This window comes from Pyrgilauda ruficollis, unplaced genomic scaffold (assembly GCF_017590135.1).
Source record: "Pyrgilauda ruficollis isolate IOZ18807 unplaced genomic scaffold, ASM1759013v1 scaffold26, whole genome shotgun sequence".
Taxonomy (NCBI): domain Eukaryota; kingdom Metazoa; phylum Chordata; class Aves; order Passeriformes; family Passeridae; genus Pyrgilauda; species Pyrgilauda ruficollis.
The window spans coordinates 1,681,413-1,707,189 of record NW_024523933.1 but is presented as its reverse complement, the minus strand read 5'-3'; the positions used below and the strand labels follow the sequence as shown (position 1 = coordinate 1,707,189).

General features: G+C 40.2%; 1 protein-coding gene across 4 annotated transcripts in view; it reads left to right on the top strand.

Moving 5' to 3' along the window:
- The window catches only part of KLF12 (Kruppel like factor 12), a 228,749-nt gene that overhangs the window by 130,162 nt on the left and 72,810 nt on the right, over positions 1-25,777 (top strand). For all 4 annotated transcript variants that reach the window (XM_041471240.1, XM_041471239.1, XM_041471238.1 and 1 more), the window contains one exon: positions 11,327-11,870. In XM_041471240.1, the coding sequence (XP_041327174.1) occupies positions 11,327-11,870 (544 nt within the window). The remainder of the gene's footprint in view (positions 1-11,326; positions 11,871-25,777) is intronic.

Genomic DNA, 25,777 nt, shown 5'->3' with positions numbered 1-25,777 from the left:
GGATTTAGGTCAACCAAAAACTTGGGGAATTGCTTTCAAATGCACTAGCTGGTTATAATCAGTAAAGAAATAACAAAAAAAAAGATCAGAAGATACCTAATGTGTTCTTTACCTAAAGTTTAAATGGGTCAATGTGTATCATTAACAATGGATCATTCTAATATTTACTTTTCCCTCTCTTCTTTTATTTTTAAATAGAAACTTCTACTTTGAAGTAAAACTAATTATTTTGTTGAAAAATAATTTGTGCACCAAAATAAAGTTTCCTTTTTTCCCTTTTACATTTCTTCCATGTTTTCTTTTCACAAGCAAGAGAAATAGCTTGTGTCAGGTTGTCCCTGTCACCACAGGTAGCATATAAGGAGTTTTCTTTAAGTTGAAATGTATATCTCTGAGAGTTCAAGAGCATTATTTTGCCTACAGTTTAGTTTTAGGTGTCTAATATGGCATTTTTATATGTATTACTTGTTGGCAAAACTCAATTGTTTTGTCTCTAACAATTTAATTTCAGGTATAGTATTATATTCTGAAGTTGATCTAAGCTTAGGAAATGAAGAGTTATTAAGCAGCTATTACAAACCCCTTATTTGAAAGTTAATGGTTTTTTTCTGTTTAAAAGCGATTAGTTCTTCAGAGCAACTTGAAGTGATGTCATCGTAAGTAGTAACATGGTGATCACAGTTTTGTATTAACTCTGTTCTGAGAAAAACAAGTAAATACCCAGTTTCTTCTGATGTGTAATAATATCACTGTAATATTGTTGGCTATTAAAAAATAATAAGTTTGGTTTCATTTTAGTTCAGTTGCTAAGATGTTTATTGTTTTAAGATTAAAAGTATAATGAAATATTGAGTGTGTACAGTTGTCTCAGATTTCAGAGGTGAGCCTTTCAAATAATGGAAGATGTTGCAGATACACATTGCTGGCTTTACTTTAGAGCAGGAGAAGTCCTCTGAATAATGATACTTTGTTTTATGCTATTTTTATTCAGCCCTTAAAAGTCAGAGAGAATAAAATAATATAAAGAGGATTTCATAGTCAGAATGCATTTAATTTTTATATTGAGTATTACAGTGTTTTAGTTCTACTGTTACAACTCTAAATTTGATATTGTAGTGTGGGAAAATCTCTAGAGATTCTTCCCTACATTTCCCCTTCTGTAAAGTGGAAGTGTGGTTTATGTTATCTCCATGTAAACGAGATTTCTGAAGACTAAAAATTTTGCAGTAATCAGTAAGTGATTATTATTGTCATAGGATAAGAACTGAAACAAGGAAGTCTTCATTGTCAGCTCCGGAGTATTGCATTAAAGAGTCTGTACTGGAGTGTTTGTCTGCTGGTCCATGTGTGGTGTCAGTGGGTTGGCCATCTCATAATCCATATGTTGTTCTACTTAGTCTGTAACTGTAAACTTTATATAAATACTCAAAGTAGGTGCACAGAGAGGGCTTGGTTTTTATTATTGGTTTTTTCTTCCGTAACAATAACAGTTTCCTTCTGTAACTGTGATGTACCAGGACAGTGAATTGAGTCAAAATCCAGTCCAGAGGCATTAGGAATTAATTTCCCAAATATACATGTTCATACTATGTATGACTATTTGCTTTAAGGGTAAAAAGTCAGAAATAGCCATCCCAGTTCTACTTTTCCAAAAGCCATGCTAAAAGAACATTGGTGAGCCTAAGCACTGAAGCAGTCTGCCTTTGGGCAATGTTGGTCTGCCTTTGGGAGGAAGGCTGTCTCTGCTAGTTTTGCTCAGACCCTTAGTGGGCCATTACTGCAATATGCATTTCTCATCTCCATTTTCTGTGGAAGACTGTCACAGAGGGACAGGATGTTTCACCAGCGGGTTTCTGGGATGTCTGCTGAGAGCAGAGGAAGGGTTAACCTCATCAGTTTCAGGTGCCAGGCACTGGTGGGGCAATTTGCTTTACTGGGCACAAGCCCTTTTATGTGGTCACTCCAAGCTTGACTTGCCTGCCTCCTCTTCTCCAGGCTGGGCCATGCTCTGACATCTAGCCAATACTTGAAGCCTTTCCAGCCAACCCCTGACCCAGAGGGATAAGCACTGTCTCCTTCCCACCCTCATCTTCATCTTGTAGGCCTCCCTGTTGTATCTGAGGCGACAATCCTACACATCATTGTGTAGGATTTAAAGTGCCTGATTTCTTTACAGACTCACTTGGCGTGACCCCTGGGAGCCTGGGTCCCTTTACTCGTAGTATCCCAGCCTTCCTGGCCAAGAGTTATTATGTAACTTTCCCCTTTCAGACAGTTCCAGACCTAATCTCTGCATTTTGTCTGCCTCTGTTGGTCTTTTTTGCTAGCCCGTGTTATTATTTTCATAAATTTGTCTGGTTTTCCTTCCTTGAGGTCAGCTCATGTCCACCTCAATGCTGCGTGTTCCCAGAGGAAGGGTGGCAGTGGGAAGCAGGCAAGGATTTCAAGGGGGTTAATGAGGCAGACTGCTTTCACCCAGGTTAACAAGCTTGGAGTAGAGCTACCCACACTTGGAGGTTAAGAGGTTTTGGATATACAAACTCAGGCCATGTTCCCTCAGTACTAGTGAACAGTATCAGCCATGTTTGTTTTACTAGGACCAACAATAAGTTTGAGGAACAGACCGCAGAAAGTGTTAGTTTCAGTACAACTTTAAATGTTTTCTCTCTGAAGTGAACTTTTTTTTTTTTAAGCCACTGAAAAGGTTGATTTCAGTCAGACCTAACTGTACCTATCTTTGTGCTATCGATTTATTTTACTGAAGAAATGTTGGCATTGAGTGCAGCCTCAGCTGGGAGGTCAGAAGAACAAAATAAATTTAAACTTCAGCTTGAACGATAGTAAACAGAAGGAGGTTCATTTGTGAAAATGAATTCTTCTGATGGAAATTAAGATGAACAATGACAGGTGAGGAAAGACATGGTGAAGCTCAGTTGCAGAGTGTAGATGACACCCTAGATAGGAGTTTCAGGCATGGCACCTCCATCACTACCACGTGCATGTCCAGTAGGCGCACAGGTACTGAAGCAGTTAACAGAGACCTTCATACCTCAGAGGAAGACTGAGTAATGAGGAATGATTGAAAAGAAGTACTGCCCAGTCTTTTGTGACTTTTCTACATCAGCTCTATTGACCAGGTGCACATAGTCCAGCTCAAAGGTTTGGTCATGGCTGAGTTTTGCCTGGAACTCGGTGACAGCTTGCAGGTGGTTAAAGGGTATAAAGAATAGTTTTGTGCATTATTTGTCATAGTCCTTTATGCTAATATATTTATGAATATTTCAAAGTAATGTGCAGGGTAAGAAAATGTATATCAAAACTTTGCATCAAAATCTTAACTTAAAAAATTGTTGACTGCAAATTTTTTTTCAGGCTTTCAATGTTTTCAGTGTAAGTTGAGGAGAAGGTTTAGAAAGAGAGCTGCTAGGTGATTATATGAATTCTTGTTGTCTAGAATTTTACAAACGTATTTTTTTTAAATCCCCCAAATTGAATTGGAGTAATATATTATTTTTTCCTTTACCAACTATTTATGGATTTACCATTTATTCAGAAATTATTTTCACATCTAAAATGGATCTGTACAAGGAATACAAATATATTACCAATATTCTTTTTATGCTTAAGCAAGTAATAATCCAAGCACTGTACTTTTATTAGATTTGTTTCTCTTCAAGACTTGTGTCATAGCAATAAGCATTAATTTCTTTCTTTCAACTACTTCTTCCTTTGACAGAGCACTCTAGTAACACTTCTCAAATATAAGTAAAACATCTAAGCTGAACATCTAGCATGCTGAATGTGTTCAAGATTTAGGGAACAAGGTTTTGTTAGGTTTTGTTGGGTTTTGTTGCTTATCAAAAATATCACTGCAGGCCCATGTAGAATTTGAGGTACTGAGAATTTGTTCTCATTTTCAAGATAAGGATCTTTTTTACATTTAACATACTAGCTAGTAAAGGGCCTGATTAGTTTGTTTGGTGTAGAAATCTGTAATCTTCTGTGCTGTTATGGAAATCCTTGGATAAACCTGTCACTTTGGGGACAGGAGAGTTGGATGCAAAGTAATGTTAACGCTTACATTTTTGCAAACATATTATGTAAAAATATGTCATTTCATATTAGATGTATTTGCACACATTGTTAAACATGTTTAAAAATTAATGCTGTTTACATAGGGATCTCCTTTCATTTTGAAGCATGTTTCCCCAGTCCAAATTTGAAGTGTTACTAAAGGTTGCAGAACGTGGTACTTTTTTTTATGTTGAAGTAGTTGTGGAATAACATCATAGTGTCACTGATCAGAAAAAGTTAGAAGATAGTGTTGACAGCCTTGGAGCTTGAATTCTGCTTGTGTATTTATGAATGGTTGATTCGCATTTGGTCTCCTCATTTCTTAGGTAATTATCTTTTTATTTTGGGGCATCTTCTGTAGATTGTATGCATTTAGCAACACTCAGCTAACAAGGCCACCTATGCCTCGTAGGTTAGGCTAGGGGAGTTTCTTTAGCCTCTTCAGACTCACAAGGAGAACAGAATAACTATTTTTAGGCCTTGAGGGTTGGAAACCTCCACTTCAAAATCAAACTTCCAAGTGTTATGCAGAGATAATGATACATTAAGTGAATCATGAATGTTTTAAAGTGGGTATCTCTCAGTCTCTCCTGTTGAATGAATTCCAGTTTGGCTAAATGCATTTTCATTGAGCCTTTTTTAATTTTAATAATTTCTGGACTTTACCCTCTGTATTTTCTCAGTGCCGGTTGCTGCTTTTTATAAAAGCTTCAATATGAGTCGTTGTGACAGAGTCTGACTCAACCTTACTTGGGAGTGCCGTCTTTTGGGGATCTCTTTTCTTCCCTGGAACACAAATTTAACCTTGACCCTGAGCAACTGTTTGTTGAAAACTGACAGTAAGACACATTTTAATTTGTGCTTCCAGAAAGGAAGCAGAAAGATCTAGTTATCTTGCATTTTACCCTCTTCTTCAGCATGACCTCCTGTGTTTCTCCAGTGCATCCAAGCTCAGCAGTAGTTCCGTGAGCCTGGGAAAGCCTACAGCAGTAGCCTTGAGCAAAAAGGCAGAAATGCCTGTTCTCTTGGTGCTTTAGCATGTGGAAACAAAATTTTAAATATTTTTCTCTGTTTTAGTTTTCAGCTGTGTATGTATTTCAGCCTTTATACAGCTGTCTGTCGCCACTGTACTGGTGTATCCTTCATGTATGGATTAATAATAATAGCCTCATCTCAAATTGAGCATTGTTGAGTCTTGGATGTGTCATCTTTTCAGAGGCATAGCAGAGTGTTTCAAGTAGAGGTTGTTTAGTTCATATTTTTGAAGATTTTATTACTTCTTTTTCTGAGAATATTTTGTTGCTTTGGTTAAAGTGGGGATTTTCTGGCAGAAGCAAATATTGTGGAGATAATTTCTCATGCTGGGAAGGGGTTTTGAAAAACATCTCTTCCTTTACTTCAAAGAGAATTTACTCCTAGATTAGCAAAATAAGCCCTAAAAAGACTCTTAAGCTCTGGGTACTTCTAGCCATAACCTACACAGCTTTTTGAAGTGCCCAGGCTGCTACTTACCCTAGCTAGCTGCAGCCTCTGTGCTCGTCAAGTGCCCACAGGGTGTGGGGTAGGACAAAACCCGACATGGGCATATGTTTCATGGCCAGCACCTACAGAACTGCAGTTTCAGGGGCATGACTTTCTACTGTATCACAAGACAGATAAGGAAAATACTCAGTTTTAATTTTAAACGCAAACTGTGTGGAGCACACCATATTCTAAACCCAAGCCACCTGCTCGTCTCATGGCAGCAGAGCTGTAAGCAGATCTGTATGCTATGCAAAAGCAAAATGACTCCTCCTAGATCAAGTGAGTTTTGTAATTTAAAATGTGTTGGTTTTCATTTACTGTGAAGTGTTAGAAAATCTGTGACCTGCGCAGTATTTCTGATTATTAAGGTTTCAACCTCCAGGCATTATGACCAGAGCTGAAAGCTGCTCTGGATGGGCACATGTTCTGCACTGCCTGCACTGTTGCGCCTTGGCATTTTGGTGCTGCAGTGGCAATGATGTGGTTAAAATTGTGGCAAGCTTTTTAGATAAAGTATAATTTTTCTTATCTCAGTCTTCTTTAACACTGACAAAACAAAATCATCTTTTCTAAAATTGCTCCTGCCAGAGCAGAATGAGGTGGGAGAGCATAATGAAACCAAGAAGGGGTTTTGTGTGATTTGACTGAAGAGTTAAATGCTTAGCAATTTATTTTTTAACTTCCTGTCCTCAAAGCTAGCTTATTTTATAAACGCTAAATTTAGTCTGTTCTGTTTCCGTCATCAAGGACAGCTTTTTTGGTATGCTTTCTTACAAAATGTTTGACCTTGGGAGATTGCTGCCAGAAAGGAAGACACTTCAAAAGCTGACAGCTGATTGTTGGAGGCTCGTAAACTCTGTTGTGTGGCTCAGTTGTGTGGGCTCAGTAGAAGTCCACAAAGGCTTAAAGACTCACTGTGGCTTAGTACCCTGTGAAGCTGGTGAACTGCAAGGTGCCAGGATGAGCTGCTGACAACAAAATGATTTTTGCTTTTTCTCTGGTTTTAACCTCAGCTGTGTGGAAACTGTGAGCTCTTCCTTGCTTCTTTAGGCTGGGAGACAATGCTGATACACAAAGTAGTTGCCATGAGTGGAATTAGAGTAGATTTAAAAGGGTCTGTTGCAAAATTTCCTCACAAATTAAGAAGAATTCAGGGGGCTGGAAAGAAGATGAAGAGCTGTGCAGGAAAGGATGGCTGCCCAGCAGGTAGGATGTTACCAGCCACAGCATCACCATGTTTCACTCCCGGTATTGTGGCTGTTTGCGAGGTAGACTGGTAGTTTTTCCATAGTGGTCTGGGAAGAAGGAATAAGGAATGCTTTTTTATTCAGCAAAAAAAATCTATGTGAATACGGAAATCACGTATTATGTTCCTGGCGGTATTTATTAATGACAAGCTAATGAAACAGCACTGCAGAGAGTACTGGTGTACAGCTTTAAAAGGGGAGGCACAAAAAGCATGAGCCAAGAGCATTGATTAACAGAGGCTGCAGCTTTGTTAAAATGCCTTTTCTAGCAGGGAGCCATCCTTACCTGCTTACCAGTTCTGGCTCAGCCTGGATTGGAGTAGATACTGAACAGCATAAGGATAAAACAGCAATGTTGCAGAGACGTGTGGCTGAGATTTGCTTCGAAGTCCCAGCTGGTGGCAGGGCTGAAACTGTCCCTCTGCATTGTACCAGCAGGCTGAGCAGTGAGATGAAGGAGGCCACGTGGAGATGTAGCCCCTCATGCTGTATTTCCATGGTCTGGGCTGGTGTCCAGGGCAGCCCACTGAATTACAGGGACCTTCGGATGAACCCTTTCTAAGCCACCAAGTGTTCTGAAAGCTGCCAAACTCTTAGCAACAGAGTTTAGACTCCTAAAAGCAAAATGAAGTTTGCAAAACCATCACAGATGCTTTTGGGAGCCAGACAGGAAAAGCCTGCTTCAGAAGCCCAAAGTAGCAATCCTCTGAGCCCACAAGAAGCCCAGTTCACTAGATGAGAATGGAAAGACAGAAATAGAAAGACAGAAGAAATTAACACACAACTACTTGTTTCCCTTCCAGTTGAGCTGACAGAATGGCTGAAGGTACACTGAATATCGCAGCCACAGTTTTATTATCTTCTCAGTTAGAAAAGATGTAGTTCCATTAAATAAAACTAAAAACACTCAGTGTCTAGGGAAATGAACATTTACTTCTCAGTTAATAACGTTAGCGAGAGATGCTGGAAATAGTGTTCTGAGAATTCTGCCATTCCTTTTGGCTTCCTTGCTGCTCTTCTTCCCATAGTTCCTCATTCTGGAATAGCTGTCATCACTGGGAAAAGTTTACTTATATGATCCATTTTCAGCATATAATGATAAATTTAATGTTCAAAGTTTTGATTCACATGCTGATTAAATAGAGTTTTGGCAGCTTAGTTAAATTCTGAGGTCATGGAGGAACACTTACCACTTGTAGCTCACTGTAAGAGAGTGTGAGTTCTTGGGATAGATCTCTTTGTTCACCACTAGCAGAAGAAAACAGAGCACTTGCTTACAATTTTTATCTTAAATATGAGACATACAAACCTGTTTTGATAAGGATCTGGCTGTTTTTTGTAACATCAGCTGATAATCGGTGGCATGCTGAATTTACCAAAGAAAGGGCATCCTTGGAGTTTTATCAGGGAAAGGCAGCTATGGAAGGGCATACCAGTTGTGATCCTGTTTGGAGAAATTCATGAAGGGGTTATAAAGGTTTTGAGATTTGTTTCACTACTGAACTAATAATATCAACTGCTTTACCATAGTGCACAGAGACTGTGTGGCCTGTCCTGGAGCTCTGGACAAGAAGAAAGTACCTAGGGAAGGATATATGGAGTGTAAGGAATGTACAAACAAAAGTAAATGTAGAAGAGTTGTTAAAAGATAGTGATTTGTATGATAGTCTGAAGTTACATGTTACTTTTTTTCTGAATTCCCAAAGGAGTAGGTGTAATTATTATAGTGAATCAAAGGCCTGTTCTTAGCACAGCTTAGAAAAATCTGGAAGTCGTGACTTGTGCTTTGTTTCAAAGACCATTAACTCTATCCAGAGAACAAATACTTGGTGTGGTGTCAGCTACAGGAGGGTTTGGGGTTCTTTACTCTTCTTGTGAGGGACCTAGTGCTGCTTGCTGCAAAGGCAAGTAAGGCTTTGCGGCAGATGCACCCCGTTTGGCAATAGCTTTTGAGATCTGTGTGGGTGCCTTGTGTTCAGTCCCTTGTGGCAGTGGGTCAACCTGATATCTGCCTCTGGCATCCAGGGAAAACCTGGAAATGAAGCAACGTAGGATTTCTTGCACAGTGGATTTATCTGCACTGTGGATAGAGCGGGTGATTCATGCAGCTTCTAGATGACACTCATGTGGCCATGTGCATGAGGGGATCCCTCATCTCTCGTGCACAAGCTGATGCCATTTATCCCTCTCCTCTCAAACATTTAAGATAGGAGATGCTGCCTTTGGCCTTATGAGGGTCCAGGTGTAGCCTTGTGTGGGTGTCCCTCTCCACTTTGCCTTTGCTGTGGTACCTGTCTGTTCAGTTCAGCAGAACCAGTCTGTCTGCCCAAGTGCATATAGATGAGACCTGTCAAGATTAGACAAATTAACTTCCTGTGCCATGTATGTTTATGGTTTTGTCTTTATGATGGCGTGGTGGGGATCTCATTATGGACAATAGCAAGGATAAGGTGTTTTAGAGGAAGTTAACCAGGAATCATCATTTGCCAGTTATGGGCAGGTTTGCCTTCTTGAGGAAGAGCTTTACATAACCTTGTCACTCATGGTTGGTTATATGCTTTGAAAAGTAACCAATTCTTCATTTTGGTTTATTTTTAGCAGAATTTCCCATTGTCTTTATGAAAAGGGATATTTTGTTTTTGTTACTTGTACTACAACAGAATAGCCTGCTGTCCAGGGTTCTGGTGAATCCATTATTTAGATGGTGGTCCCTTTATTTTAAGTTGGTTTGTGTATGAACAGAGGAAGAGAGCATTCTAGAGATGGTCTTGCTTTCATATGGGGGGAAATGTCAGATCCAAGAACCAATCTAAATCAGCTGAATAGATGAGATCGACTAGAACATCTCACCTTTCAGCATGCCAGGAATAATATCCAGTTAGGTCCTTATTACTGCAGTTTTGAATATAAGTGTTTGTATTTTTCAATAGATTTTCTTTGTCTGTTGAAGCTTGACTCTGACTCAAAACGAGGAGGACTTTCCTTGGAAATATTTAATGTAGTTGATTATAAAAATCCCAAAGGGAATTCATAGCTTAATTGATTGTTAATTTATTGACAGTAGATGCATTAAAATATTTCTAGCTTAAATATTTCTATCTTAAATATTTCTGAGCTAATATTTTTAGATACTTTGTAAATACTGTAATCTAGAGATCAGGTTAATGCATTTAGAGCTGCTTAGGTCTGTACAGGGAGTAATTGTTTTGGGTCAAGTGAGGTTTGAAGGAGCAGTGGTTTGTGTTGAGGTTGGGGTTTGGTACTACACTGTGTGAATGCCTGTCTGTAGAGAAGCTCTGCTGCAGTGCAGTGGAGTTCCTTAGCTAAGGAGCTGAGAGCTGTGCTTTGTCTTATGACCAGATTATCGATGGACATTTCCATCCTTACTCTGCCTGTTGAAAATTACTTGAAAAAACATCATTAAAGACTGGTTATTAATGATGTACTGTCAAAACTGAAAGATATATCAAATGAACTTCTTTAGGGACCTGTCTTTGGTCTAGCATTATTCAAAAATTCTATTAACCTCTTTGATGACAGAAATAAGGGAAAACTATAAAAATAGCAGACGGCACCACTCTAGAATAAATTTAGTCCAACCAGCTTTGAAAAAACTAATCTAAAGCATAAAATGATTTCATGAAGTCAGGAAAATTGTTCTCAATTAGTATGGAAATAATAATAATAACAATGGGGGAAGCTATCTAACGGGCTAGTTCAGAATAATAAATTGCTGTAACCATTGCTCACTCTGACGGGGCAGTCGTACAAATGTGTGGCTCTGTAATGACTTGTAAGTTCATTACCAATGACTATTCAGAGTGCAGAAGCCAAACATAGAACTGAAGCACTGAGGGTAGCATAAGGCACCTTCTGAAAAGTGTTGTGGACACAACTTTAAAGATCCCTGTAAAAAAGCAAATGGGTACTAAGACTTGTCCTTTTAAAGCAGACGTGACAGAAAGAAGCAGCCAGGTCTGCCTAGTCTAGAAGAATGTGGACAAGTGGGGTGGAATTACAGTCTTTGAGCATGCAGAAAGTTTTTTGAGAAATGGTGGTAACCATTTCTTCTTCATGTCTGAGTGATGATGACACAAGAGAGTGATGCTGTGGTTTAAAATTAGATGTTGGGAAAAAATGTTCTGTCAATATAAATAGTTTTTTACTGCGGAAGATACTAAAATTTTTGTCATTGGTGACTTTGCAAAGTGCAAAGAAGCAGGATGATTTTGTACTGTTAGTCCTGGCACTTTTTAAGAAATGGGAGTAGAACTTTTTTTAATATTCTGTTTTAACAGAACATGCCTGTGCTTTCTAACATGATTTGTACTTTACAATTATGAGCTGACCCAAGAAAAGAAAGCAAGTTCTGTGGCTTTCACAGTACACAAATTTTTTTTGTGTACTGTGCATTAGCAATTGGGTGTGCAAGTCATCTTTAGCCACACGTGTAACTATGTCCCTTTGTTCTTCCTCAACAGTCTCCAAACGTCCACAACTACCCAGATATGGATGCTGTACCCTTGTTACTAAACAATATGAAGGCCGACCCCACGGAGGATTCGTTATCTACAGACCATTTCCAAACACAGACTGAACCAGTGGACTTGTCAATAAACAAAGCCAGGTCATCCCCTATAGCAGCTTCATCTTCACCGGTTTCCATGACAGCATCAGCCTCCTCCCCTTCTTCTACTTCTACTTCTTCCTCTTCCAGTCGGCCAGCTTCATCCCCCACAGTAATAACATCAGTCTCCTCAGCAGCATCTGTACCGTCAGTATTAACTCCAGGTCCTCTTGTGGCCTCTGCATCTGGTGTTGGAGGCCAGCAGTTTTTGCACATTATCCATCCAGTACCACCTTCAAGTCCCATGAACTTGCAGTCCAACAAAATGAGTCACGTGCACCGTATCCCCGTGGTGGTACAGTCGGTACCTGTTGTCTATACAGCTGTGAGATCACCTGGGAATATGAACAACACTATAGTAGTACCACTGTTGGAGGATGGGAGAAGCCATGTCAAAGGTAAGGTGGAGCCAATTTTGTGCATCTGTGGCATCTCTGAAACTGGTCTTGTATGAGAAAAACATAACAACAGTTATAAACTTGTTAGTTTCCATACTTACTGTGTTCTTGCTGAAAAGACATATTTGACAATTGGGAGAAACCTTTAAAAGTCTTATCCCAGATGATCTTTAAAGTAAATAAGTTTTCAAATTAAGATTGGGTTTAGCAGTGGTGTTAGATGCTCAGACAATTTGTGGCAGGTTCTGAGAGAAGTAAGTTTTCCCCAGAAGCTGAAGAAGTAGTAGAATGGAAAAAATGTCAGTGCATGATATTTATGACAATATATAAAACATCACAGATGAACATGGAAAACTCACCAGGTGTTTCAGGTTTAGCAAGGGGAGGAATGTCAGAGGGATTGTTCCCCGGCAAACAGAAAACAATCATTAGGCTCTAGGAATGTGTGAAGGAAAGGCTTGTGGACCAAAGAGCATTAGCAGGTGCAGAGAAGTAGGTTTTAGTAAGCTTAAGGAGTGGCAGTGCAGTACTTGGAATTAGGTTTCTTCTTCCAGATTAAACAGCAGAAGGGAAGGAAGCCACCCAGAATGTTTATGTTGGGAATGAGTTTTGCAGACACAGGACCCAAGAGGCGCATGCAGGTGGGAAGGGAGGAAGAGGCACATGTCAGAAGGATGGATACACTCTTGAGGTGTCCAAAGAACACAGAAAGGGGAGCTGGAAAGCAGGAAAGACTGCGAACCCAACAGTTACTGAGGGAGCAAAAACTTGTTAGGGGTAGTGAGATGATGGGTGGAGAAAGGAAAGGAAAAACAGATGTGCCCAGAAACTTTGAAAGCACAGCTTTATAAAGGGGGCATTAGTGACAGAGATGGGAATATGAGGAAAGGAATGAGATACTCATTTCAAGGCTCATTGCACGTGAGTGAATAAAATACAGTAATTTTCCCCTGAAATGAGGTATTGCTTGAGACAGAAAAGGGAGGGTATTGACAGATAACCTTACCTTGGGGCTTATGAGACTGCAGGGCATTTAGTCTTATAACATCTCTTGTGTTCCTAATTGCATAGTGAGCAGGTCTCAAAAACTTGTTCCTTACCTCTCATGCCTGTCTTTCATAAACTGACAACTGTGTGTTATTGTACAGGACTACAGTGATGGGTCATTCAGATGTTTAGGGGTATCCTGTTGTCTATTAGTCTCTGACTCTCATACTGTTCCCTCACTACCCAAGTTGGGACTCTGCCCTCTCAGTCGGCTTGGACACAGGAAATGAACTCATTGTTGATCTGAGTCTAGTTTTAAGCCTCAAAATTATGGTTTAAGTTTTATTGCAGTTCATACAGTGATGTAATTTTAGCCCTTTGTGCCTTTCTGTCAAGAAATTAGGAATAAAACCTGAACTTTGTACCATGTAGTCTAGAAAAAAAAAAAAAGCCCAAACAAATAGAAAAAAGAAAGTTTTAGTCTGTATTTTGATTTTGGAGCTTCAAGGTGCACGCTATCCATGAGCCCATTGAGAAATTTTCCTGTTTGTTTTCTTTTCAAAGGTGCTAGTTGGCTGTGGTAGTAGTCCCCTCTATAGGAAGCACCTCCTGATCTTGTAAAACTGGAAATTCACTACCCCAGTTTCATCAACAAAATTCCAGATTTTAATGTGCTATAGGGATTTCAGCCCATGAACTCCATGCCTTCAGACCTGCCCTGACAATGTGGCCTTTGTGCTCTAATTGGCAGAGGTCATTAGCCATTAGCCCCTGCATCATCTATTGATGCACAGTTAAAGTAAAAGAAGGTATTAACAGTTCTTCAGTTTATTAATTTTTTCTCATGAGTTGTGCTCATTTTGTTGTCCTTAATTCTTTTGATTAAGAAGTTCAGGTTAATTTAAATAAATACAATAGAAGTAAATTGGGCAGCAATCCACTCTAGGTAGTAATCTTCTATCAGCTTTTGCTGGAGTGTTTATCATTCTTCAATGCAAAACAATATAAATAATTAAATGCAGTGATATTGCACAAATTAGCCAATTAAATAATTTTGTGTGCAGACTAAATTCTCTTCAATGATCAGCTCTTGTGCTGATAACAAGAAATAAATGTTACACAGATCCTAACAGGACATTGTTACCAAATTGAATTAGTTCCTAATCCTTTACTAGCTGATGGACAAATGCAGGTTTGAAGTCATCTAGAGTCACAGCTTTCAACTTCTACATGAATGCTGCTAATTTTCAGAAACAGAAAAATATGCACACTGAAACAGTTGATCCACAGACAGCATCAGCAGCATAATCCCTATGTTATTCCTGCATTGGTGCTAATTCAGAGACGATGTTGATGATCTAGGAGTGTCAGTTGGGAAGCACTTAAAGTTATGTTTTACATAAACCTTTATCTAAGCCCATTTCACACAATTGAGACTAAGGCACTTTCCTGAAAAGAGATATTTTTAATGTGAAAATTAATAAAAATTACATCAGACCTGAGCTTAGATGTCTCCTGTTTTTCTAGGTTTCAGGTGCTATGGGGAGCAAATACAGGAAACAGGGCATAGAGAAAAGCTTTTTCCTTGTTATTCCCAATTTTATTTTTCTCATGCTGAATTTTCCTCTTCCTTCCAGGTTTGACTAGAACCATTTAATTTTTAGTTTTTTTTGCAAACCTTCCCAGGCTGTCACCATCCCTCTAATAGTGTCTCCAGGTGTTTTGCACAGGTGGCTTTCTGCTTCCCCTGATGCTTCCCAGGCCTTCTCTCTCTGTCTGTCTCTCTGTCTCAGACAAAACTCTCCTGGTGGCTGCTTTTTTAGGCAGTTCAAGCAAATAGTTCTTTCTTCATGTTCTGTTTGAATTTTCTCCGGCACAAGAAGTGGCTACCTTGTCTTCTGTTTCCCCGTCTTTTTCTATTTCTCTATTTTTTTTCTAGTTCTTCCCATCTTGCTGACTGCTCTTTGAGTGCCACTTTCAGCAGCTCTGCTTTGTCTTCCCCCTCTTTTTCTCTTAATATTTCTAACCAATACTGTCATCTTCTCCTCTGCCTCTATGCATCCTTCTCCATGGTGCCATTCATCATGGCGTTCTTTGTCTCTTTGTCTCACCATCCTTCAGAAGAATCTCAGATCTCCTTTTCTGCCTCCCAGTTTGCTGTGTATTTCTGCTGTCTATCCTGCCTCCTCTCTCCTTTTTTTTTTTTGCTTGCAAGGTTTCTTTTTGTTTTGAAGACACGTAGCCCTTGTATGTATAAGGTGCCAGCAGCATCCCATCAGGTCCTGTGCTACACCCAAGGCTGGCAGTGGGAGACAGGGCTGTCATGCTGCAAAAGCACCCTTATGTCAGAGTGATATGCTTTTGCAGGATTAAAAACCTAGTCTAAATCAAAACAAGGATTGCTGGATTTTTAGGAAGTTATTAACAATGCTTAATTAGAAGGTAATTAGACAACACTATTTTTGGTGTCGGTAATACAGCACTTACCATTTACAAATCTCAGTAAATTCCTACAAGTTGCTGACACCACAGCACTCAGCTATGAACACACACAGTTACATACAGACTCCTCTACTGACCATGCACCTTCCTGCCCTGATGCATGCATCCATTGGGGAGGACACTCTCAAGGGAGATCCCAGGGCAGTGGGGTCTCTTGCAGCCCCCACAGCACCAGCCCAGCTGTGCAAGTTGCCCCCTACAACCTTCTCCTCTCATTATTTCATACACATAAACCAAAGTAATGCATTAGGGCTGTCGGGCACACAGGGAAAGGGAGCCAGGCACAAGTCCTCATGGACACCACAGGGCTAGACTGTGCCCTCTGCCACCCCCACAACATGGCAGAGTCAAAGTTCACTTTCTTCCGTGGTCACTGCTCTTGTCACAGTCTTAAAAGGTGCTTGGAGGTTTTTTCTGTGAGGATTAGGTGGTGGTGACTAGACATTATTGTACATTAAAATATTCCATGAAACAGCATTATGGTCCCAGAAAAACTTTTTCCTTGCTTTTTTTTGCTCCCTGTTTAGCAATGTAAGCATTGCTAAAAGTTTTGTTAGAGGCCCAGCAGGTAGCAGTGCCTATGGATAAGAGTGCCTTGTGATTTCCCTTAAAACCCCATCTTCAGTTGCTCCAAGACTGCCTGTATGTTAACCATTGAGACTAACATTTTCCATCCTGCACATCTGCCTCAAGCTATTCCTGTGTTTTCTCTTTTTTTTTTTTCTTCCTTTAAGAGGAAATTTTCAAGAAGAAAAACTATTCCACTCTTCCTGAGACTGAGCATAGAGGAAAAAAAAATGTAGCATTTTCTATGTTCAAAAGTTTTTTCAAGCTTTTTATTTTTTTCCTATGAAAAACTGTAGAACCTCATTGTTTCTAATGACGTGAACCTCATGCTTGGTTTGGACCACTGTTCTTTGCTTTCAGCAGATATCCATGAATATTACTGGCAAATCGTGTCCCTCTAGCAGAAAGTTTTGCCAAATACAATATCCTTGAAAATTGTTTTCTGTAGTTCAGAGGAGTTAATGCCTTAATTGAAGAGCCTTTTAGAAGCTCCTTCCTGATAATGGTGGACGAATGGCTGGTGCAACTTTGATATTTCTGGGATTTTGGAATTAAATTTATGGATTCTCATTCTTATGAGTTTTTATGTTTTAAGAGGGCACAATCACTTGCAAAATTCACCAGTCAGAACATTATAAATTTAAATTTGCCAACTCAACTTTGTCTGCTTCCCTTGTGCATAACCAGCTGTAATGACATGGTCTTGGACCTTTACTATTTTATACCTGTATATAGACCTGGCAAAAATACACAGGTTTTGTCTTTTCACAGTTTGCAAATGGCATATTCTTCACTGTGGATATACTAATAAGTAGTAAATGCAGTATCTTTCGCTGCAAATTTTTTGTGACTTCAAACAGGTAGTACCATTAGATTGCATTACCTACTGCCCTTATTGTTTTTTAAAGTGCAGCCTGTTATTTCTGCCTACTGTAAAGTTCATTTCACAAAAGTAAATGCAATTTGTAGTTAAAAGATAGAAACTAAGATGTTCCATATGTTTAGAGGTCAGATTATATGGTCTGTTTGTATAAATTACGCTATGGAAGAGACTTTTAATTAAAACCAGTAGTGTTGCCTTTTTTGTTTCATGTGGAGTGATTTTCCTTTCTGCATTTTAGTAGATGGTTATTTTGGATTTGAGTTGCTTTGAGGCTGGGAGTTTCTACTTTAGCTACCACCATTTTGTTGTTAAGCACAAAAATCTTCTGTGGCTGTACATATTCAGCTGGTCGACCTCCCCCGCTGCTGCCCCCCAGAATGTTGGATCTGTCTCCCCCTGTTTGGTTGGTTCAGCTGGAAGAAACACTAGAGGTTCTGGGAAAGCAAGAACAGGATGTTGGCAGTGGCTTGGCAGGAGGAGAGGCTTATGTTCACGGTGGGACCTGTGCTCCTGAAGATGGTGCACATTATTTAAGAGCTAGAGTAAGCAGTAGTTTTTGCCAGAATGAAGAGCTAAAACACAGGCTGTAAGATATTCTGTGGTATTTGAAACTGAGGAGGTTGATTTAAGACAAAATAGATTAAGTTAACTATAGGGACTTCCCTAAACAGTCTTCTACTTAAATTTCCAGAAAAGTGCTACTTCTAGTGATTCACTAGTGACATACTTGGGTTTTTTCACTGTAGAAGCAAATGACTTTTTAAGATTCATCAATATGAATTGTTCATGTTGATGTTCATTGTTCGTTTTCAGCTAGGAGGGATTTGAGGAAGGGAATGAGGTAGGGGCATATTCCAGCTTGATTTGCAAAGCCCAACATAAGTGGGATGAGTAAATCTCCTTTGACATATCCTGAGTCCCTGCACCTTTTGGAAGCTGTTAGTTCCTTGTCTTCCCCACCAAGAATGCCTCTGGCCCTTCAGTTCTGTATTCGCACCAGGGCTGAGCTTTGATCTGCTTGCTTTTATCCCATGAATTTGGATCCAGCAGAAACACATGCCTAAAACTTCTCATTTATTTTCTCTCTGCCTTGGGTTTTACTGTGCCTTGGACCAACCTGCTGGAAGCTTCCTGAAGTCTAAAATATCTCTGGCCTGTTGCAGTGTGTAAGTTGCAGTCTGCTACCATTGTGTGGTAGTTTCACAGTATTTTATTTAATATTAAATACATTCTGTCCTTATTATTTTCCTTGTTTACTTTTGATCACAGAGTATTTGTATATTGGATGCTCAGCAAGATGTAAATATCAGTAGTTTCCTTTTTTGTGTAGATGAGGTCTTCTGGCATTGAAATAGCTTAGAAAGAGAAAAGTCCTTTGTTTAAAAAATGGGTTTGTATTTCTATGTATACAACCCAAAGACAGACATGCTTAATTATGTGCATATATTACATCCGTGCAATCCCTCTTACCTCTGTATTTCTCCATATAGCTATTATTTTACAGGTTTATGGCAAATTACTTGACTGTTGAAATGATTTTAAATATTGCCTTTGATTGGATCATAGCAATTAATATTCTCTGCTAGATTAGTTACACTGTGCATTCAGTACCAGTTCCTGTTCTCTGTGAACTATAACCACTGCTAGGTGCAGTTAACTGCTAAAGCCATATAGTCCCATAAAATCTTAATAAAATCTGAAAACTGTGGAGTATGGGTAATCTTGCTATAAATTGTAATAAAAATTACCCCTGTAGACTCTGTATTCTGACCATTACATTCATGGATACTGCTGCTTTGTACATAAAGTTTTATGAAATAAATCGACCAATTCTGCTGCCCCTACCAGGCACCAAGCTGTTTTGATCAAAAATCTGATTGGTGCACTCAGAGCATTTTTCCAATGCATAAAGCATTTATAATGAACTTTAAATGGGAAGAAAAATGCCATATATGTGCTTTATACAGTATGAACCAGCTTAGGAGAAGGAAATCGTGAATAGCATCATTCACGTGCATTTGGTAGGTCTGTAAAGACACGATTTTGTTTCCTAGAATGCCTTAAAAAAACCTGAGCACAACACAGTCTCTGAGGTCATAATTTTAAGTAGCTCCTGTACAACTGCATCTGGAAGTGTTGCTTCCACCGTTAAAAATGCATAGTGATGTCTGTTGCAGTCTTTTTTGATGCTCTCCTGCTAAGTCCATGCTGGTGTCCTGTTCTCTAAAAAAACTTTCAAAGAAGGAGGATGTTCGTTTGTTTCAAACATCAAACTGTTGTGTGAGGCTGACTTCCACAGTTGTAAAACCCATTTTCCAAGAGTAAGCAAGAAGGATGGAGATGATTTCCCTTTGCTTGGTGTTTGATCTGCCCAGATGCATTTGTTATCAGAGACATTTAAGACAGTTTCAGTTTAAAAAAGAGCAGAAGACTTACTCTTGGTCAGGAGCTTTCTTCCAATATTTCAGATACTGAACTCTGCTGTGTGCCAAAATTAAGGATCCAGAGTTGTGGTTTAGACACTGCAGTATTCATAACTGCAGTGTTTCTGATGCTGGCAGATTAATTGTATACTGTGCTAAAACATGAGTGCCATACAGTTTTCTTAGCCATATTTTCCATTTCCATCCTTCTAGGCATTGGCAGCAAATGTCTGTTTTTACTTCAGTCCTTCATGCTCTGCAGACACAGGGACACACATGTGTAACAGCAGTAGTAATGAGATTCTTATTAATGTTAATTTTGACATGTGGGGTGGTATTTTGTTTTCCATTCCTAATGGAAGTGCAAAGTAGCATTACTTGCAGTTGGAGACAGTCTTTAATCTATTGTATGCCAACATGGACTGAAATCAACCAGAGAGGAGTTTACTGGAAACAGCAAAGGTGACCCTTTTTGGCTTGTTGAGGCATCCCATGTTTCTGCTTCATTTAAACTTCCATCAGAAAAAAATCTGTGGCTGTGTTTCCAAGACCAAATCCATCACCAGGCATGGATCTGAACTGGCAAGGCTGGAGGGGCCTCCCTACCATCCAGGCTGATGTCTCAGCTAGCACAGGTCTTGGTGTCACTGCCCACTGCAGAGCCATGTAACCCTGCTTCTGACAGGCAAGCCCTAGTGGGGGAATGGGAGGACCAGTTGGAAATCCCATCATGAACAATCATTTTGATTAGCAGGTTGATAAGGCAACCTTCAGAGAAAGCAGAGTTTAAAATGTGAAACAAAAGCAAGCAAACTCTGAATTTGGAAGTCCTTTCAAAGTGCAGAAACAGATTTTTAATAATTTAAGAGCGTAACAGTGATTCTTATTGTGGTGTGGTGTGTTGGCAAACCTACATGTGGCTAAGTTTACAAAGTTATTAGCTGAGAAGTTAAGTAAATGCAGAAAGCTGGGTTTTTAAGCTGAAGTGAGACAGAGGTATTTCAGGATGCTGAAATTTTCTCTCTGCTTTCATACCAGCAAGCATCATCTCACAGAGTCATTTCGACATCAGTTAATTACTATGTGGCTTAGCTATAAATTGAGGCAAAACTCTTAATGGTTACCTAATTTTCTCCTGCTCTTAAATATTTCATTCATCTTTAGCCCAAGGGTTTCATATTTGCCTTTAAATCAAAGATAGGATGTAGACATAAAATTATTTCTAGTGGATGTTCATGAGCCTAATGATGGGATGAGTTTTCTTCCCTTTCACTCGCAGGAAGTTTGACTAGGGAAAGTGAATCAGGTTGCAGTAACTGAGAACTGCCAGTGGTGACAGCAGTGTTGTGGTGTATGGCCCTTTTCATGCCACCTGCAGACATCCAGATGCAGGGCTTCTGACAGTGCTTGGCTTTGTCTGACCACATCAGAGCACTTGAGGTGTGTGTCCCTGATTATTCACTGAAAAAAAGCAAACATGTTAGGACATACCTGGCGGAAACCCAAGTGTGACAGATGGGGAGGAGATTTACCTACCATCCTAGTATCAGCAGCACATGCGTGAGAAGTGAGAGGAGGGATGCTGGGCTCTTGTCAGCCTGGAGCGATTTAAGTCCACAATCCCTTCCTTCCCAAGAGTTTGCAGAATGTGGGCAGGAGCACCAGTTAGGAAGAAGGAAAAAAAGTCCCCTGGTGGTGTGGCTGTGGGCTCAGGTTATTCCCCTGTGGGGGTAGAGGATTGATCCTGTTCCAAGGGGTTCATCTGCCCTTAGCGACCGACAAGCTGGATCCTTCCCAGAGATTGTGCTTCTGTGACATGGCTAATCCTGTACCATGTCAAAACCAATGTAGCTGTGTGCCAGAAAGCACAAATGTATGCAGTGTTCATTAAAAAGCTACTATGCAAATTTAAATATCTTCCAGCATTGTAGAACAGGCAATTTTGTCCTCAGAAGTGGGATCAGGTATTGTATGACCCCACAGCCAGAATAAATTTTAAAGCCCCAAACTGTTCAGTTTGACAGAAATAGAAGCAAGCTTATATCTGATCAGGCTTATATCTTATATCAGATCAGGCTTTTTCCTACTGGCAGCTGGCAGATACAATATTAATGATGATAGACTTAAGTTGTGTAGTATTTACTGGCTGGTATGTGCTTTACGTGAGATTCATTTGCACATCTTCACTTAAAACAAATGCAGGAAGTGAATTTGCTCATAGTGCCCAGAGGGAAGCTCCTTTTTGGTACAGTTTGGCAAAGGGGCATTAAGAAGTGATTGCATGTATTTGTGTGCATCATGAGCAATTCTACTTTTCTTAGCAAAAAATGATCGTTGTTTCTTGAGGCTAACAAGGATGGGAAGCAACATGGCTGCTTGCAGTCTTCAGCACTTGCAGACATTCTTAACTCCCCTGGCTCACCAGTCTATTCAGCATGGAGAGCTAACAGCTTGCTTCTGTAGCTCCTGTGCACTCTTTCAATGGCACCTTTGTCCTGTGAAAGCAGCAGTCTCTGACTGGTTTCTTTTTTTGCTTGCCTCGCCTTAACCTCATTCACACTTCACAAAACCACTAGATAGCTCTGTTGGACAAATCTTGCCTTTCAAGAGGCGTAGCAAGGGCAAGAAAACCAGTTAAGGTTTAGGGTTTGAGCTTTATTAATTAATGTGTCTGCCTGTGTTTGGGAGGACTTGATTCAGTGATCCAGACAAGTCCCTTTTGGACCCATGGTCCTGAGTTCAAGGAAAAGCTTGGCTGTTAGAGCAAGGTACAGCATGAAGTGAGATTGACATGCATTGGCATGTTTTATGGACTTTCCTCCACCTTGCTTGCCAGTTGCATTCTGTTACTCACTTGTCCTCCACCTTTTTTATTGCATTTGCTAAACTATCTCTTGCCTGCATCTCTTCATCCTCTCCTGTTTGATGTTCATTAGGCCAGTAATTACTTCTAATTCAGTGCTTATGAACTGAGGCTGGTATTTATAAACCTTGGTGCCAGGAGTTCGACAGTTGTTCTTAGATGTCCAAGAGAAAGTCAGAGCTGTTGACATAAGTAGGAGTCACGAACTCCTAATGTGTAACAGTCCTGTGCTGCAGTCTGCACACTGCAGAGAGTGGTGAGGAGGAGATATCTGTTAGGCTTTTGGCCAGTTGGTTATTCACATGGCTCATTTCAGGTCGGAGAGTAGCTTTGAAGGCTGTTTTCCCCTAGCAGCTGCAGCCCTGCTGATGATAAAACAGGCCAGTTTCCACCAGCTGGCAGCAGCAAAGCTCAGCCTCCTGGTCAGTCACCTCAGCTCCCAAGTGCCTCGGCCACCCACGTCTGCAAGCTGGAAGGAAGTGACAGACAAAGAGAGAGACAAAAAAGGATGTATATATGGGCTGATGTAAAAAGTAAGGAAATAATCCCTAGAACATTCTTTTATTTACTTACAGTCTTTGGTTAGGTTTTCTGCAAATACATAGCAGTGCTTGAAATACCTGCCTTTGAATTTACCCACTGATATATTTCCATTCCTCACCTTTTGTCCTCTCCATACTTATGTGTGGCAGCACCTCATTGTATGCTTAAATATTGCTGTCTGATGGGGCAAACTGTACCCATTGGGTACAGTAAATTGTCCCTGGGTGAAAAGGTAAAATGGTGTTCGCAACCTTGTGTCTATGCTGGAAGTGTACAGTGTAGGACTTACTGAGCAGAAGCAAGGAGAAGGTAATTGAGAGCTGTGATCTTGGCACATTCCTGTAGTAATCTAAAATCAATACCAGATATCATAGGAGTCTCATTAATATCTTGAGAGCCAGCAATCTGCAGTAATAATGAAACAACATGTTTTACAGAGAACGAAAGTATGTAAGATTGTTCATACACATGTATACCATCTCTTTCTATGTAGGTGTATTCACACTTAAGGGATCAGAATTCACATGTAAGAACTGTATTACAGACTCAGTTATGTAACAAGTTCCATCATTTCAAGTTAGGTTTAGTTTCTGAACTAGCTATGTAAAACCTTTGCTGTACTGCAAGTCAGATTAAACCTCAGTTAACATACATAGCTTTTTTGTTACAATTTTTTAATTCTGTGTACAAATAACTAGCTCTCACAAGTGCAGCACTTTTAGCACATTTAAATATTGGGCAGATATAAGCATAACTTTTTTTAATGAAATTCATGGGGGACCTTTAAGGGGGAAATAAAAGCTTTTCTCAGAAGATAGTAAGGCAGTGGAACAGGTTGCCCAGAGAAGTTGTGGATGCCCCATCCTTGGAAGTGTTCAAGGCCAGGTTGGATGAGGCTCTGAGCAACTGAGTCTAGTTCCAGCCCCCATGGCAGAGGGGCTGGAACTAGATCATCTTTAAGGTCCCTACAAACCTACGCCTTTCTGTGATTCTGTGAAAAGAATATAATCTTTTCTAGATTCAGAATTAATGAAATACATAGTAATAACCTCATTCTTTTAAGAAGGAGCATTAGGGAGCAAGGCAGAACTGGTACTTCTTTCCAAATAGTTTTCTGGGGCTAAATCAGATGACTAGGTGGTTCAGTTGCTTTTAAATAAAATACCGGATTATCTCTAGTGCTCAGGTTGAGGTTACACATTGAATATCATCATGTATAAATTGTGATTTTAAGAAGCACAGTCAGAATGGTGCTTATTCTGCCTAAAACAATTGAATGTTTCTAACAATTTCTAAGTTGTGTTTGTCTCATGTAGGTCATGGTTCACTGTCAACAGCCTTTGCTTGGATAAGCAAAAGGTGTTTACCATACATGAAGAAATAATAAGCAGTCCAGAGGTAGCCAGCATTACTGAGGCACCTAACCTGTGCCTGTAGAAAGGTAGTAGAAGAAGTACTGTGCAGCTGTAAATGCACTGTGGTTCCAGAAGGGGTTGTTCCATCAGCCTACTGAATATATTTAACAGCATTTTCCTTATGAAGTTCTGTAACATAAAAACCACAGCTGAAAGTTGTTTTACAATCAGTGTTCTTTTACTCACAGGTGGTTTGCAGCTAAGACATAAATTAAAATTTAAGACCAGCTTTCCCTGGATTCATCACTCATTTGTGGAGTGCTTTCTTTTCAAGAGCCAGCTATTCATCAGTCCTACTGTTATGGCTGCACAGCTCCTGAAGTGTCTGCAGCCCTCCCATTTTTCATTGTAACTCAGTTCCTTTTGTAGAGTCAGTAAACACTGTAACATAAGAATGATGGCATAATGGCAGATTTAACTATGACTTTTGGAGCTGCTCCCTAGCTGTGGGCCCACTGCACTGTTCATGATCTCTAAAGGGAGCCTGTGATACCTATTGTCTAGGTCTGTGGTTAGGCAGACTTGAGTAGGAATGAATACCTTTCTCAAAAGTCATGTTGCAAGACCCCGAAGAAAGTGTCCTGTCTGCTCTGCAATACAGGAGAGCACAAGCTGACAAACTGCAAGACTTAGCTCTTCAAATAAATAACCATGAATTCCCCTATTTCACCAGAGCAGACAAAATAAACACATTTTTACACAAATCTCTGCCTGTCTTTCCCCTTGCTGTGCCTCCCTTGCAGAGTCAGACATCTCTCCAGTTTTACTCTCTTCTCCAGCTGCTTTTGGTGTCTCTCTGCACTTACTAATCCTATGTGGTATTTCATGAGTAAGGAGAAATGCCTCTTTCTCCACATCACCTCTGAAGTTTGTCTGTGGCACAAACAACCCCCAGTTCCTCTCAGCACTATCCCAAGTCACCCATATTGTGCCCCATATTTCCCCTCTATACCCATCTCTTGTTTCCCTCGCCCTATCCTGCCGAGTTATGCTTTCTTCCCCTTTGAAAGACAGCAAGCAGCATAAGAGGGAAGGCAGGTCACCTGCCTTTCTGTTCTCTCCTTTCCTGTATGTTTTTGGCAGAAAAGCTAACTCTGGTGGCCATCTGCCTGGTGCACACCCAGCTGTTCTCACTCCTCCTCCTCCACAGAACAGTGGGGAAGATAAAGTGCCAGAGCTCAATGCTCAAGATAAAGGCAGAGAGATCACTTACCAATTACCTATACAGGCAAATAGGACTCAGCACAGGGAAAAGTAATTTATTGCTAATTAAAAGTAGATTGTGTCGTGAGAACCACTGTCCCCAACCCCCTTTTCCATCACTCTACTCCTTGATTCCCAGCTCTTCTCCCATCCCAGGGGCATGGCAACTGGGGGCTGTGGTTAGTCCATAATTGTTCCTCTCTGGTGCTCTTTCTCCTCGCACTGTTCCCTTGCTCCATTGTTGTTTCCCTGTAGATAGTAGTTCCCATCAGGACAGTCTCCTCCGGGGACTTCCCCATTATGAAGAACCTTCTCCATCTCCTTGCACATTGGTATCTGCAGAGCTGTTTCACATGATCCCAGAACTGTTAGTATTGGAAATGACTTCTGGAGATCAACCAGTCCAACATCCCCGAAAAGCCAGGGTCACCAGGAGCAGGTGACACAGAACACATCCAGGTGGGTTTTGAATGTCTCCAGAGAAGGAGGCTCCACAATCTCCCTGTGCAGCCTGTTCTTGT